This window comes from Dunckerocampus dactyliophorus, chromosome 12, assembly GCF_027744805.1.
Source record: "Dunckerocampus dactyliophorus isolate RoL2022-P2 chromosome 12, RoL_Ddac_1.1, whole genome shotgun sequence".
NCBI classification, from domain to species: domain Eukaryota; kingdom Metazoa; phylum Chordata; class Actinopteri; order Syngnathiformes; family Syngnathidae; genus Dunckerocampus; species Dunckerocampus dactyliophorus.
The window spans coordinates 17,240,441-17,255,435 of record NC_072830.1 but is presented as its reverse complement, the minus strand read 5'-3'; the positions used below and the strand labels follow the sequence as shown (position 1 = coordinate 17,255,435).

General features: G+C 40.3%; 1 protein-coding gene across 3 annotated transcripts in view; it reads right to left on the bottom strand.

The window, feature by feature from the left end:
• Positions 1-14,995, bottom strand: part of drd2a (dopamine receptor D2a) — a 79,417-nt gene that overhangs the window by 22,943 nt on the left and 41,479 nt on the right. For all 3 annotated transcript variants that reach the window (XM_054794858.1, XM_054794856.1, XM_054794857.1), the window contains exon 2: positions 10,678-10,988. In XM_054794858.1, the coding sequence (XP_054650833.1) occupies positions 10,678-10,956 (279 nt within the window). In that variant the 5' untranslated portion in view covers positions 10,957-10,988. The remainder of the gene's footprint in view (positions 1-10,677; positions 10,989-14,995) is intronic.

Here is a 14,995-nt window from a genome sequence, read left to right as displayed (position 1 = left end):
ACAATGCGCCCAACATAATCCCTAGAAACGAGTATTTTAGCATGACATTTTCTCTAGAAGATGTTCGTTCAGGTTGTATTGATTTGTCTCCTTGCATGCAAGTATTACTGAATTGTACCTGTCAGTATTCCCAAGCAACTTGTCTTGTCTCTTGTCTGTTTTGAAGCCAGCAGAAAATGTTGCCTTGACAGCCTTATTTACTTCGTATGTTACATTACTATGTACATTACAATACAATGTTGAACTAATCTCGACGTCAGATGCTTTAAATAGGTTAAAAACAATATAAGAAATTGTGAAGATAATCAAAATTGGACAATATGAAAAAATATATTGCGATAGCCCAAATTCCAACCAGAAAATATCTACAAAGCAAGACAAAACATTGGTGTAATTTTTTTACGTTAACCGGGCAGTACGCTAAAATGTTCCACTGTAATTGGCTTTACATTATTTCTTCAGGGAAAATGGATATGTTTTTTGTACGTTTTGGATTTTGTCAAACCTTTCGGAACAAATGAATGACTAAAACCGAGGTTGCACTGTTTTGTGTAAAGAATACATGTCAACATTTGCATTTGGAAATAAAAGACATTTTTCAGAAAAATGTGTGTTAAGTTTTTGACACGTAGACTGACCAATGAAAAGTAACATAAGTGATCAAGCGATTGCGCATACAATATATTAACCAATGGCGAGTGTGTGACGTCTTTATAGTCATGTTCTGTCGTGGTCAGCCATCTATGGCTTCTTTTATTTTGACATCTTCCTGTTCTTACCTAATGACTGTTTTGTGTTTGCCCTCCGAGCAGTGTGAGGAGCCTCACCAGTTCATGATTTGTTATTAGCGCTAAACAGCTTGCCAGCACACATTCATCACTGAAGTATTTTACTTTCTTCTTTGACACGTGCTAGCCGCTCCTGCTCTTTGTGCCTGTTCGCAAGACTCCTGGTCATCTTTGCAACTGGGTATGCCAAGATTATTTCCAAGTAGCTTTTACCTAGCCATTTTTGTTTATTGACAGACTCCTCACACCGTTCTCAGCTTTGTCAGCCCTTGTTTTTGCTACCTATTCTCCTGGGTGCTTTTGTTTGCACTTTGCCTGTCCCTAATAAAGTCACAGTCAACCCTTCACCTTGTCTCTGCTCTGCATTGGGGTCCACCCGAAACCTACATGTCACATTTATCCCATCTGGTATTGGGTATGACCGATATGTAGACTGAACAATAAAGACGGAGTGACATAAATACACTCCTGATCAAGTTAAAGTTTTTATTTAAAATTTTAAGTTGAAAAATTGCAAGAATTTACATTTAGCATCTTAAGGAGTTTCTAAGTAGAGACACATAAGACTTCTTAAACGATCCAGAGGTTATAGAACGAGATCCCACTTGAGATGTTTTCCACATGGCATAGTGGAGGGGGCACCATCATGATCTGGGCTGCTTTTTCAGAGCTTCAGGTTGTACAGGGGCGTCAAACGGCCTGAAGACCCTCGTCTCGACAATGCTGCAGTTCACAATGCCCACCTGACAAGGGACTTCTTCCAGATGAATAAGATCACTTTTTTTCTGACCATCCTGCGTGTTCCCCTGATCTAAATCTAAATGAGAACATTTGGGGATGGATGGCAAGGAAACTTTACAAAAATGGACATCAGTTTCAGACAGTGGATGCTTTCCGTGAAGCCATCTTCACTCCCTGGAGCAACATTCTCACTAGTCTCCTGGAAACACTGGCATCAAACATGCCCAGACCAATTTTTGAGTTGATTAACCAGAAACGGCGCACCTACTCATTACTGAGTCCTTTTTTTGAACATTCTATTTCTATTTTAGGGGTCTTTTGGGAAGGGGGGGTGTGACCTATGGCCAAACTTTTGATCAGCTGATGAACAGCCTATTTCAGTTTAATGGTTGTTTGCAATAAATTCCTTACTCAAAATGTTTTTTTGTCTCACTCCAATTTCTTCTTTTTGCATTTTGAAGATCTACTTAGAACATCCTTAAGATCCAACATCTCAAAATGTAAATTCTTGCAATTTTTCAACTGGTCTTAAACTAGAGTGTATTATACTATTATTATTACTATTACTACATGCAATGATTGACATTTATACTGACCAATGAAGAGTGGGTGACATAGTTGTCCAATGACTGGTATTGCATTCAATGATTGGCATGTAGATTGACCAATGAAGACTGAGTACGTAATGGTCCAATCACTTGTATTATGTGTAATAATTGACATGTAAATTGTGTGTATGAGTGAGTGAGGGAATTGTAATTGTCCAATCAAGGAGAATACATTCATAAGTGCTTGGTTACAAATCCTACTGTGAACGTTCACATCAGCAATGTACTGACAGCCCACCCATCTCGCCAGACGCCAGCCGACCTGCTCCCTCTTACAGCTGTGTGAGACTTATGTATCGCCATGGGCAATTGAACTTTATCCCAGAGGCGCTGTCTTAATAAAATGAACAGCCCCTTTAAAGAGTCGTATGTTGCCGCTTTTGGCTACAACGATCTGACATCCTAATGAGTGGCCTTCTCCTTGATGCAGCCACTTCTCGTTTCTACTAATTTTTTACAACCTTTAACACCTGACATTTGTCTTGACAATGCCGATAGAAGATTTTCTCTATCGCTTCTTGCCAAGTTTAATTCAGAACACAAACATCACGTCAGAGCAGGAAAACACACTTAATGCAATGGGGCACTACTCCCTGTGCTTTTTCGACAGCAACATCCAAACAAAGGTGTGCTTCTTGGCAGAATCTTTCACTTATGCGTTAAAATTGTTTTCATATTTCAAATTGTGTCAGAATTCTGGCTCAACATGCAAAGGTGCTGTGATGAGGAATTGAAAATGCAGTAATGCAGGCAGTTGCAATGAAATGAAGGCATTCATACAATAATTATAATGTTTGGAAGAATTCAAAGTGCTGTCTGTCCTGTTCAAAGTAAACATCTCTATTGTCGCTGGATTAAGTTATTGCCTTTGTAAACATGATAAGATTCTCAGTCTTTACCATGACAGTCGTCTCTCGCTAAATCACGATTCGAAAATCACGCCCTCTGTCGCGTTGTTTTAAAAATGTATTAATTAATAAATTATCGCTGTTTTGTGGTTGAATACAATCTATTATTCGTCTTAAAAAATCCATATCTAAGCAAATTGTATATATTCTTCATCTAAATGAAGCATTTTCAAGCATAAAAATAGGGAAATGAACGAAAATACAAATGAAAGCTATTCAGAAGAGTGATATGTAGTGTAACATCTGGGAATTGTGTGCGCCTTCAATGAGACGTCATGTGTGAGATATCAGCTAGCTTGAGTTGACTGTGTTTTGCTGATTCTTATCAGTGTGGAGAGTGCGAGTGACTGGCGTGAGTTGTGGCCGGCACCTGCTCCTGGACTTTGATGCACTACGTCAGACTTCCTCTAAGCAATCAGAATCAGGGAAGTCAGATTATAAGCCATGTCTGTCAGGATGCTTGCTGATGTGGAAGTTCGGTGTAAATAAAGGACGGGAGCTACGGCTAGGCAAGTTTATTATTGGCACAGTCCGTCTCTGTTAGTAACAGTCAAGGGACCTTCTCAACTCACACAACACACTTCCGGCCTTCAAAATAAGAGCACTATTATGCTTACTTGTGTTAACAAAATAAGGGTGTCATAAAAAATAGCTTACACCAACAGTGAGCCAGCAAACAAAGTATACTACCTTTCAAAAGTAAACATCTTTTGTGAAGGTGTACTCCTTGAAAAAAGAAACTTCATAACATTTATATTTAGTTGTTGAGTTCAGTTGAATGGATTGATATTTATGTACTGGTTGGAAGAAATTTATAGTGAAGTCGATAAAAAGTTCATATCATTACAAAAGATCATTGAGAAGTTCAGACATTTCATCCAAAAAGAACTCTGGTTCGCAACCTCATTTAAACCATAAACTTTTATGCCCCTGCCTTTTAAAACTATCGAGAATCGTGAGGAACTGGATTCAAAACGAGGAATTGGAATCTAAACTTGAATCATTCAAATTCAAACGATGCCCATCCCTACCCAGGAAGTGAACAAACTATCAGCATTTGCTGAGACATAGAGAAGGGAAGGGGTAGAGTGAAATAAGAGCAGCTTCTTTCTACTGCTTTCTGAACATGTTGAATTGTGCAAGTTAAAACATGTGATGTTCTTTCATGTAACCTTAAATAATAAAGCCTACTATTACAATTGCCATCACCATCCACCTTTATATGTCCAGAGAAACATGCACCGCCACCGTGACCTGGCGCGTAAGAAAATGCTGTAATGTAATGTGACACTGTGCTAATCCTCATGATTCACTGTAAAACACTGGAGGATTAATGCCCCTGCACTCTTGGATTGCCTCTCTATATTACACGGCGTGACCTGGTCAGATGTCGCCCTCGCATCCAGACCACAAGAAAAAAAGATGATGAAAGACATCTATCTTTTTCACAGGACTCACATCCTGCTTGCTATTGATTTTGTTAGATTTAAAGATACAGTACACCCCACGTCTCTGCTCACCATTTTAAGGTTCCCGGCACCAACGAGTCATACTGAAGCTTCTATTATGCCGCAGTGTCAAATGATGGACTCCCAAAATATGAGGAATTATTCATAATTATCATCTCATCAAGTCATCATGTGACCTGTGACTTCTGCTGTGACATTTCGACATTGGAAACTGTGTCTCCGAACAATGACCTGTTCCCCCAGGGGTCAATCCTGGGACCCCTATTGTTCAATCTGTACATGCTTCCTTTAGGCCAACTAATACGCAGTGTAACGTGTCCCACCGCAACTATGCACCCAACACTCAGATCTATGTGTCACTGAGGGCCGGTATGTCGGTCCCGCAGATTTACTTTCTCACTGCATCAAACAGATCAGTGTGTGGATGCAAAACAACTTTCTCCAGCTAAAATAAGACAAAACTGAAATCAGTCTTTGGCCCACAGAACCAAGGGATTATCAGTCACCTTGAGACTCTTTCTCTAAAACTTAGTCATCGGGTTAGAAATCTAGGGGTAATGATGGACTCAGATCTGATTTTTAACAGCCACCTTAAATCAATAACATCATCAGCTTTTTACCACCTAAAAATATAGCTAAAATCAAGGGAATAGTGTCTAAAACAGATTTAGAGAGACTAATCCATGCCTTTGTCTCAGGAATGCTGCTGCTCGATTCCTGGCTACAACCAGGAAATACGACCATATTAGCCCAGTACTCAGGTCTCACTGCACTGGCTTCCTCTTGCTCAGAGAATAGACTTTAAAACAGCTCTGCTTGTGTACAAGTCTTTTTTCATGGCCTTGCGCCAAAGTACATCTCTGGCATGTTCGAGCCACATGAACCATCTCGAGCTCTGAGAAGCTCAGGGAGTGGTCACCTGCGGGTGTCCAGAGTCAAGACTAAATACGGTGAGGCTGCGTTTTAGTTTTATGCTGCCAAAATCTAGAGCAATCTTCCAGAAGATGTGCGACAATCCTCAACTTTGGCGATGCTCAAATCCGAGCTGAAAACACTTCTAGTCAACTCTGCATATGCCAACTGAAAGCATTCTATCTGCACTCTTCATTCTTAATCCTTTTTGTTTTATGGAATCATTTATGGAACCTTATGTAATGATTTTAGAATGATTTTTTGTTTTTATGGAATGATTTTATGAAGTGATTTTATCCTTCTTTTCTGTAAAGCACTTTGGATTACCTTGTGTATGAATTGTGCTCTATAAATAAACTTGCCTTGCCTTTGACGTTGTCGCTACAATATCAGCCATACTGTTGATTTGGTATTTGCAATGCCAATGCGACCTTCAACTTGTGTTCACCTTGAGCCTTTAACCTGCTGATGAATGTAGGCACCTTGCATGACACAAAACACTGTTGTACTAGGACTTCTTCCAGTGACGCGTGCGTGAGGTTCATGGCTGGTGAGGCACTGACTCCTTTGGAGGATTTTCATCTTATTACAGGTTGCCCACTAAGAGGATATCAAGAAAAAGAAGATGATAATTCCCTTTTGTTTTGTTTTGTTTTGAAATACTTCTTAGTTTTTTCATAAATTGAAAAAATATTTGTGGTCTTACCTTTTATTTGTATATGAAGTACATACACCATATTCTTCTACAGGAAAACTTCTGATACTTTGTTGTCATTTGTTCATTAAGCAGAGCATGCAAATATCTTTAATGCATTTGACTTGCTGCTCTCCAGATGGTGCTGGCGTTTCTTCTCTATGGAAGGACAGCAGTGACAAGCACCTTCCAGCTCAAGTACACTCAGAATGAGGAGCGTACTGCAGTGTCTATTTTATTGTCCGATTAGCATATAATCATAAGAATACATTTGTAATAGAGTTGAATGGACAAATAATATTGTTTTATGTCATTATGTTATTATATTATTTTTGTTTTTCATCTTTGAGGCTTTTGACTGCCTCACCTGCCTCCCCTGACTGCACATCACTGCTGTCTTGCCACTGCTGTGTTACAGTGGTTCGGTGCGCTGGTCTGACCAAAAATTAAAAAGAAAATAGATGTGTGATGCTCACTTTGGTGCGGTTTGTTTAGTTTTCACATAGGTATTTTTGTCATGGGGCCACATTAAATAAAAAGTTAAATAGAAAAATTATATAAATATAAAGTAAGGCATATATTACGTGGCGCAACTCAAATATCCGCCTTCTGGGTTGGATACAGTTTCTTTTTATATTGTGCTATTTTTACCAGCTGAGATTTCACAAAAAAGCTTTAAAAATACACTTTTAAAGAGGACTATTAAAAAAAATCATAGAGGGACACATTTTTCTCTTCTGTATTTGTCCTTTCTGCATGTTTTTTGTAGTCATTTTGAAACTTTGAAAATTACAAAAAAAATTGAAAATGCGTCTTTGTGTAAGATGTAAGGTAGCAAACTGCAGCAAACCAGAGTTCACTTGCAAGCGGACCAAAACCACAGTCCTCTTGTGTGGTGCAAACCAGGGTTCGGATGATTGCAAGCAGTGCAAAGCAAGCACACCTGAGTTCATTTGAACCAAACTAAACATAACCAGCGTGAAGGCACCCTTAGATTCTCACTAATTTCTGCAGACTCAAAGAGTTACAGTATATGCCAAGTGGAACCTCTAAATTGTAACACCAGGCGGTTGCACAATTTGTAGTTGGACCAATTTTTGGGGAGGAGAAAAAAAAACATTTTGTTCACTAAAAAACAACAAAACAAATTCCGCACCTAAGTTCCGCAAGCCCTCAAAATTTTTACTTCAGCAAATCTTGAGACGGGACCCACCATCACTCCTTGATGACCAACGGTGACCCGATTTTTTAACTCCAATTTCTCAAATGTCTTTAATCAGTGAAAAATAATTTCAGGAACAATAACTTTTTATCTATCAAGCCCAAATTATTTTTACCAAAAGTATCTGTAAAGGGTTTCTGTTTTGCTCCTGCTAATGTTTGGTGTGTACTTGCTAGCTCAGCCGATAGATAACAGGTTCTCAATAACAACTTCGAAATGCATTTAAACAGAGGCGCTAGCTCGATGCTAATTTACATTGAAAATTCCATATACACGCTATCGATTAGCATCAGCGATTGTACATGCCAACCACTTAAGCCAAGAAGTTTAAATATAAAGATATAGTAAAAAAAAAAAAAAAAGACATTCAATATAGCGCACAAGAACAGTCCGGTCGGCTAATTTAGCTAATATTGCACCTGTCCATGTGAGGGGTCAGGGGTGTATGGTTATTGCACATGTTGCTGGTGTGGAGACTACTAATAAACACTGTTGGTCTTCTTCTATGACTGCGGCCTTCAAACAGCACTACAGAGCGTCGTCGCCACCTATAGGAATATTAATAGACAACACGTTGTGTAAAAAAATCCCCTTCAGAATGAACGATTAAGACCCGCAATACCCACCAGTTGGGAATCACTAATCTATAAGATGTAATGTGTTCTTCTTTTTCTGATGGCGTGATGGTGTCTTGGCAGCACTTTATAAAATGTTTTTGCTCCCTGCAGTTAATGTAATTGACTTTAACTTCTTGAAATAAGTATTGTCTGATTGCTTTGTTTTTATTGCGTTTTCTTACACAGCCAAGTTTGCACAGCTAACGGTAATGTTAGGTGTCAAGGCTGGCAAACCAATATCATAGAGCACAGAGAAGGCGTGCAGGGTTGCCATGGAAACAGCGGAGATGCTTTTCTCCTTATTTCAAGCTGGAAATTATTTCAAAGCTATTATGTTGAGGTAAAATGACTATATTTTTTGGGTTTTGCTTTTCGCCTGTTAAAATAATTGAAGATAAATGCTTAAAGTAAAACTACACTTTTTTAAAATTTTGCCCATCATCCACAATTGTTTTGTGAAACATGAACACACGTCTGTCCCTTTTCCGTGCTTTCTAAAGAGAGAAAAACAGCATGAGGTAGCTGACAATGCATGTTATGGGACACATCTATTTTGACTATAAAGCACTGTAAAATCCTCCAATAACATTTATCGTTTCATATACAGTCAAACTTGTCTATAGCGGCCACTAGAGGGAGTCTGCAAAAGTGGCCGCTATAGACAGGTGGCCTCTATAGACAGGTTGGCGTCCAGTTTGAAGGTTGACCAGTAGAAGAAAAAAATTGGAAAACAAAATAATGATAATAATAATGTTGACCAGTAGAGGGCACTGTGGGACTGCGGATAAAAGCACTACTAGGCTTGTTATTATCCACGACCCACAGAACAAAGCTGTGCTAGTAATGTCTTACGCTTGTTTTTAATATTTTACTTTTTATACGGCAGAGTGTCATTACAACTTTAGTTCATCAGGAAGTGACGGGAAGTGACGGTGGGCGTCCCGAGCAGGAGAGCTAGGCTCAGTGCTAGCTGTGAGTTTGGAGAGAGTTGGGAAGTGTGTTTATGTTGGCGTGGATGTAAAGTCCTGCAGTGTTCTCCGCTGTTAATAAAGCCATTAAAGTGCATCGGCGACGTGAGTCTCTCCTTCCCCACAACAAGCGGCATTACAGTATTGACCAGTGCACACCAGGAAATAAACGGTGTCATTTCTTACAGGCATTGGCTGGACAGCTATGTAGTGGGGCTTGTTTAACCTTTGCCTTGTGGGCAAGCAGGAAGGAGAGACGATGCTGAGAGATGTGTGTGTGTTCTGAGCTGCTGTCTGGTGGCCGCGTTCAATAAACAAAGTTGGCAGAAGCACCAGGAGAAGTTTCCTTCTTTGCTTCGGAGCTGAATAACACTGACAAGTTAACAGACTAGTTGCGAACGGAAAAGAAGATGGCTTTTTTTTGTATTGTGTTTTTTTGAATACAGAAGATGAGGACTTTGATGGATTTGTGGATGAGGATTGATCAAAAATAACGTGAGTACATTCTAAAATACTTCAATTTAGTACAACCGAACTCAGTTTTGCTCCCGCATGCATGCTAGCGTATGTTTTTTTTTTTATTCGGTAATTTGGCCGCTATATGCGGTCAGATATTGACCAAGGGAGTCAAAATGGGTGGCCGCTGGCCGCGTTAGACAGGTGACTGCTATACACAGGGTCTATATTTGCTGCGGGGGATTTTTCAGTGGCCGCTATAGGCAGGTGGCCGTTCTATAAAGGTGGCCGCTAAGACAGGTTTGACTGTATATATATGCTGTGACCATGCAGTAACAGGCACATTCGTGATAACATGTAATACAGGACTTTTGCCGTATTTTGATCATTTTAAGCATTACCGGAACTTCTTTCCTAGGCGCATTGATTTCATGAGCCCGTAGCAACGAACACTACTTCCATCAACAACAGCAGCATAGAAAGTGCATGTCTGTAGTCTGTGTTATGGCAGCCTTTGCGAGAGCCGCCGGGAACAACTACTTTTGGACAAATAAGGATCCAAGATCTTATCTTTTTGAGCCTGACTATATGAAGGATGAGCTACAGGTTTTAGAAGCTGAGCGGGCCAGAAGACAGGGTGAAACATCAGAGTAGACCGGCATAACTTAGTGGTGTAAATGTGGAGATTCCCAAACAAAGCCGACAGAAATCGGGTGTTTCTGCTGCACTGAGTGCCACACAGAGATGTACAGTAAAGGCTTTGTGTATATGATGACGAGGACATTGCTCCAAGAGATTGCATCACCACAAACGAAGAACTGTTAGCACAACCAACTCCCCCAGCGGGAGAAACTTTTTTCCACCTACCCAAAATGGAAAAGACGCCCCAAGCGGACAACTGTCCATCGAGTAAGTCACCATGATATTGATTGTGATACATGGAGTACATAGCCATTGATATCATAGCTACTATATATACACAGTCCATCTAGCTGTATATAAACAAAAGATGGATAATTTAGTGGTCTATTGGTAGTTGTTCATATGCTTGTTCTTTAAGAGGGCTTTATAGTCTAAATAGGTGTCTCCTGTTATGTGCATTGTTCGATCTGTCATGCTAGCTGTTTTTTCTCTCTGTAGAACGAAAAAGAAAAGGGAAAGACGTGTGTTGTTTCACGTAAGCATTATGGATGATGGGCAAAATTCCCCAAAAAAGTGCATTTTTCTTTTAAAGGCAGAAGCAAAGCATGTCTGGCAGACTGTATTTATATGTGGGATGTGTTGTATCTAATACCTCCAAGTAGACAACCCAGGGCATGACCAGTGTAGCCACTAGAAGGTCAGCGACTGCCAGACTGACGATCAGGTAGTTGGTGGTGGTCTGCAGAGCCTTCTCCCGAGATACGGCCATGCACACGAGCACGTTGCCGAACACGATGACGAAGATGAGCAGCGTGAGCAGCATGGCGTAGTAGTTGTACTCGTGCTTCTGCTCTTGCTCCGTCTCGTTGAAGCCCCATGTTCCATTGTCATAGAAACTGTCATTGTAGGCATAGTGGGTAAAGACATCCATTAGCTGTGAGTGATGCAGGCCAGACACAGGCCCTGGAAACACACAGCGGGAAAACACCAGTTAGGAGATGCGCAAAAATAATGGAAATACATTTGAAAACATCCATCCATCCATCTTCTATGCCACTTATCCTCACTAGGGTCGCGGATATGCTGGGGCCTAAAGTCAGCCTATTCCAGCTGACTTTGGGCGAGAGGCGGAGTACACCCTGGACTGGTCGCCAGTCAAATGAACTAAAATACAAATGAAAGGCACTCACAGGACACATTCAAAGATGTTGTGATGATATGTAGTATTCTACCCTGGACACTAGGTGTCAGTAAGTACTGCAATGATTTGATCACCGGCACAACAGGCTTTTATTGCAGGTTTGAATTATCTCAAAACAGGCACAATAATCCCTAACACAGGCTACTGGGCGGCCGTAACCCACGGCAAGCTAAAACTCAACTCTGAACTCCCCCCCCCCCACGTCACTTTCTGTCTAAACCCCACTTAGCTGCCCTAGCACTGGAACACATTTATGGCAACACACACAAACATGAGTCTTATTTATGAGTGTAAAGGTGACTTTAGGGGTGTTATTTAATAGCGGATAGCTCTACTCATGTTAAAAACTGTCTTTAGAACAAGTTTTCCCTCTAACTTTGAAAATATTAGATTTATATACAAGGAATCCAACTTATCTCACTTATCACGGTCTGGAACCAATAAACCACGACAAACAAGCGATTACTGCACACCATGACTTTCTACAGCCTGTGTAATGCCTTTAATGGAAGTGTGGCATCATCATTCTTGCTAATGCACAGAAATGTCGTACACCGTGAAGAGACGTGGGCGTACAATACGTAAGCTGGCAGATGCTTGTCGCTGCCGTCCTACTATAGAGAGGAAAAGCCAGCACGAGTGTTTTTTAAAGCTTGATTGAAATACACATACAGCAGAGCGAGCTAGAGCTAGAGTCGGCAACAAGTCAAATACAGTAGAAATATTTGAATGAATGAATGAATCCACCAACTGCCAAGATCAAGGATTATATATATCCAAGCTCAAAAAACTTCTCCAAACTGGGCTTTCAGACAGAACAGAAGTTTATCAGACGTTTACAACAAAGCAAACTTTTCCTGGAGAAGGATAGGGTGCATGTAAAAAAGGTAAGACCACAAATGTTTTTCACTTCATAAAAAAAATAAACAAATGGGACTAAGAAGTATTTGAAAACAATATTTTTAAGGGATGGGAGGTGAGGCAGACCCTCTTCGGCCTCACCTGACCACACATCACTTATCCGATACAGTAAATTTGGCCAGCATTAGACTGACATCGATACTGTCGACATCGAGTATCTGATTGGATCATCTTTACATGAACTAAACAATCCACCAGTTTCACGGAACTGATTGTATTCAGCCTGAGAGGTTCTATTATAGTACGTCTGGAAATACAAACGTTTTAACACATAAATGATGTACAAAATCAGCATTGCCATCTACCAAATTATTATATTTCAATGTAGTATCTCCTGACGAGCTGAAATGACATTACAGTTGTGGCTTTAAACGTAAAAAAGAGCATGTTTCTTGAAGAATAATGCTTTTTGTTGCTCAAAGCAAAGCAAAGACTCAAAGAGCAAACCTCAGAATCAAGTGTCTACTACTTCCCGTCTTTTGAAACAACCGCCACACAAACACACACCGCTTCACTCCATGTAAAAATATCCGACTGAAGAAAGGATAGCAGAAATAGACAGTGGTGGGGAGATACACAGACAGGCTAACCAAGAAGACACAAGTCAGCATACGTCTTGGCTCTTTCCACTTAAATCAGTCTTTTTCTTGCTCAGCATTCTTGTTCACTGCTACAAATAAGATGCTGTTTGTCTGCAGAGGATCATGCCAGAGGTCTAGGATTACACACACAGCATCTTTTCAGTACCATTGTCACGGTCCACATGACAAGTTGGACTCTTGTTATGGTTTTCTCTGTTTCACCTTCCTGTTGGGCGCTCTTATTTTGTTATTTATGTTATCTGGCATCACCTTTACTTTGGTTAGAGACAGCCGGGAGCGCACCTGTGTGTCATTTGTAATTAGTGTCCTATTTAGTTCAGCTGGGGGCTTCTGCTAGTCACCGGTTCATTATGTGTCCCTCCCACCACCATGACTTGTGTTTTGAATTGTCTTTGCATTGTTTCTCTTTGGACTCTTGCACTTGTCTGCTTGATCGGGCCTTTTTGCATCTCTGTTTGCACTTTTCATGTTATCTGGATTAATTCTCCTTTGTGTTTAGCCTTCGTGTTCCCTCCTAGCTTCTTTGTTAGTTTTGCTACTTTGTATTTGATGGTGTCATGCTGCTCATCTGTTGTTTCACAAGAGACTTTGACTGCATCAGCCATGGTCTTTGCATTTTAGGGTAACACTTCACACCAAACCCAACAACCACTTTACAATAAACCACCACCATGTATGCATTATAAACTGTTGGCACAAAATCTGTTTTATACACTGTGTCATTGATCATAACAGTTTACAAGAAAAGGAAGGTGCTTACGGTTAGGAAAGTTCAAGCTGCTGCTGCACATAATCATTATATTCTGCAAAATCGTAGGGCCTATCAATTCGCAAATTATGAAGGTGGCGTTGCCCTCCTCCTGCTCCTTATTGTCCTCCCCAACAAGAGTCTTCATCCATCCATTTTCTATACCGCTTCATCCTCATTAGGGTCACGGGGACATGCTGGAGCCTATCCCAGCTGACTTCGGGCGACAGGCGGGGTACACCCTGGACTGGTCGCCAGCCAATCGCAGGGCACATATAGACAAACAACCATTCACGCTCACATTCATACCTATGGACAATTTAGAGTCGCCAATTAACCTCACCTGCATGTTTTTGGAATGTGGGAGGAAGCCGGAGAAAACCCACGCGCACATGGGGAGAACATGCAAACTCCACACAGAAATGGAGAATCGGGAGAGGGGAGAATCGTACCCAGGTCTTCCCGATCTCAAGCTGTTACTGTGTTGGCCAACGTGCTAACCACTAGACCACCGTGCGGCCCAAGAGTCTTCAATAAAGGTAAAAATGATGTGAAATGTTCATTTGTCCATTTCTTTTGTCCTTTATAATTATTTTGCATTTTGTGCATGAAAAACTAATCAATAAAATGTTTTTGTTTATATTCCTGTGTTTCTGGAATGGATTCATTGGATTTACATTATTTCCTATGGGAAAAATTGCTTTGGTTTTTGTACATTTTGGTATACAGAATTAATACCAAAAACCGAGGTACCACTGTATTTATTCTATATTTCTTTGCCCTGATGGCGTACACTGTTGTCTTCTGTGCAGATGGCACAGTTTCAATTTCCGGCCAGAGCCCAGCCATTGGAAATGTACAGTGACTCTCCCAAGAGAGGGAATTTGGTGTTAAAACTAAGCCAAATCAAAGATGTGATTGATGCGCTGTGGCGACCTCCAAAACCGAAAGACAAAAAAATTCTATATGTTCTTTATTAGATTGACTTAAGCCGTCAACAAAACTTCAGTACTGTAGGTTCATTATCCTTTTCTCATTATAAAATGGTAACATTTATTCACAGGAGAAGGGGCAGGATGAAAAAAAACTCTTCCTACTTCTTTTCAAATATGCTGAATTGTGCAAATGCAAATACTTTTGTAATGTAACTTTTTTTAACGCATGTTTGAAATTAACCTAAACCATTAACATTTTTTCTCCAACGTATATTATACTGATCTCTGGAAAGAAATTCACTTATGAAGGCGAGCAGGGAGGCTCTTTCACACAGAATACGCAAAATTGACTCATAAGAAATTATTATTTTAAGTCAGTGGGTCTCAATTATTTTCTGTCATGCCCCCACTGGGGGACAGAAATGTTTTTGCCACCCCCAATTTGAAATACTATGGAGAAATTGATATCTATTTATTTATCTGGATGGTACGGACTGAACTCGAAACTGAAACCAGCAAAATGCAACAAAAGGGAGAGCAGTGAAGCATACAAGGGTATTCAA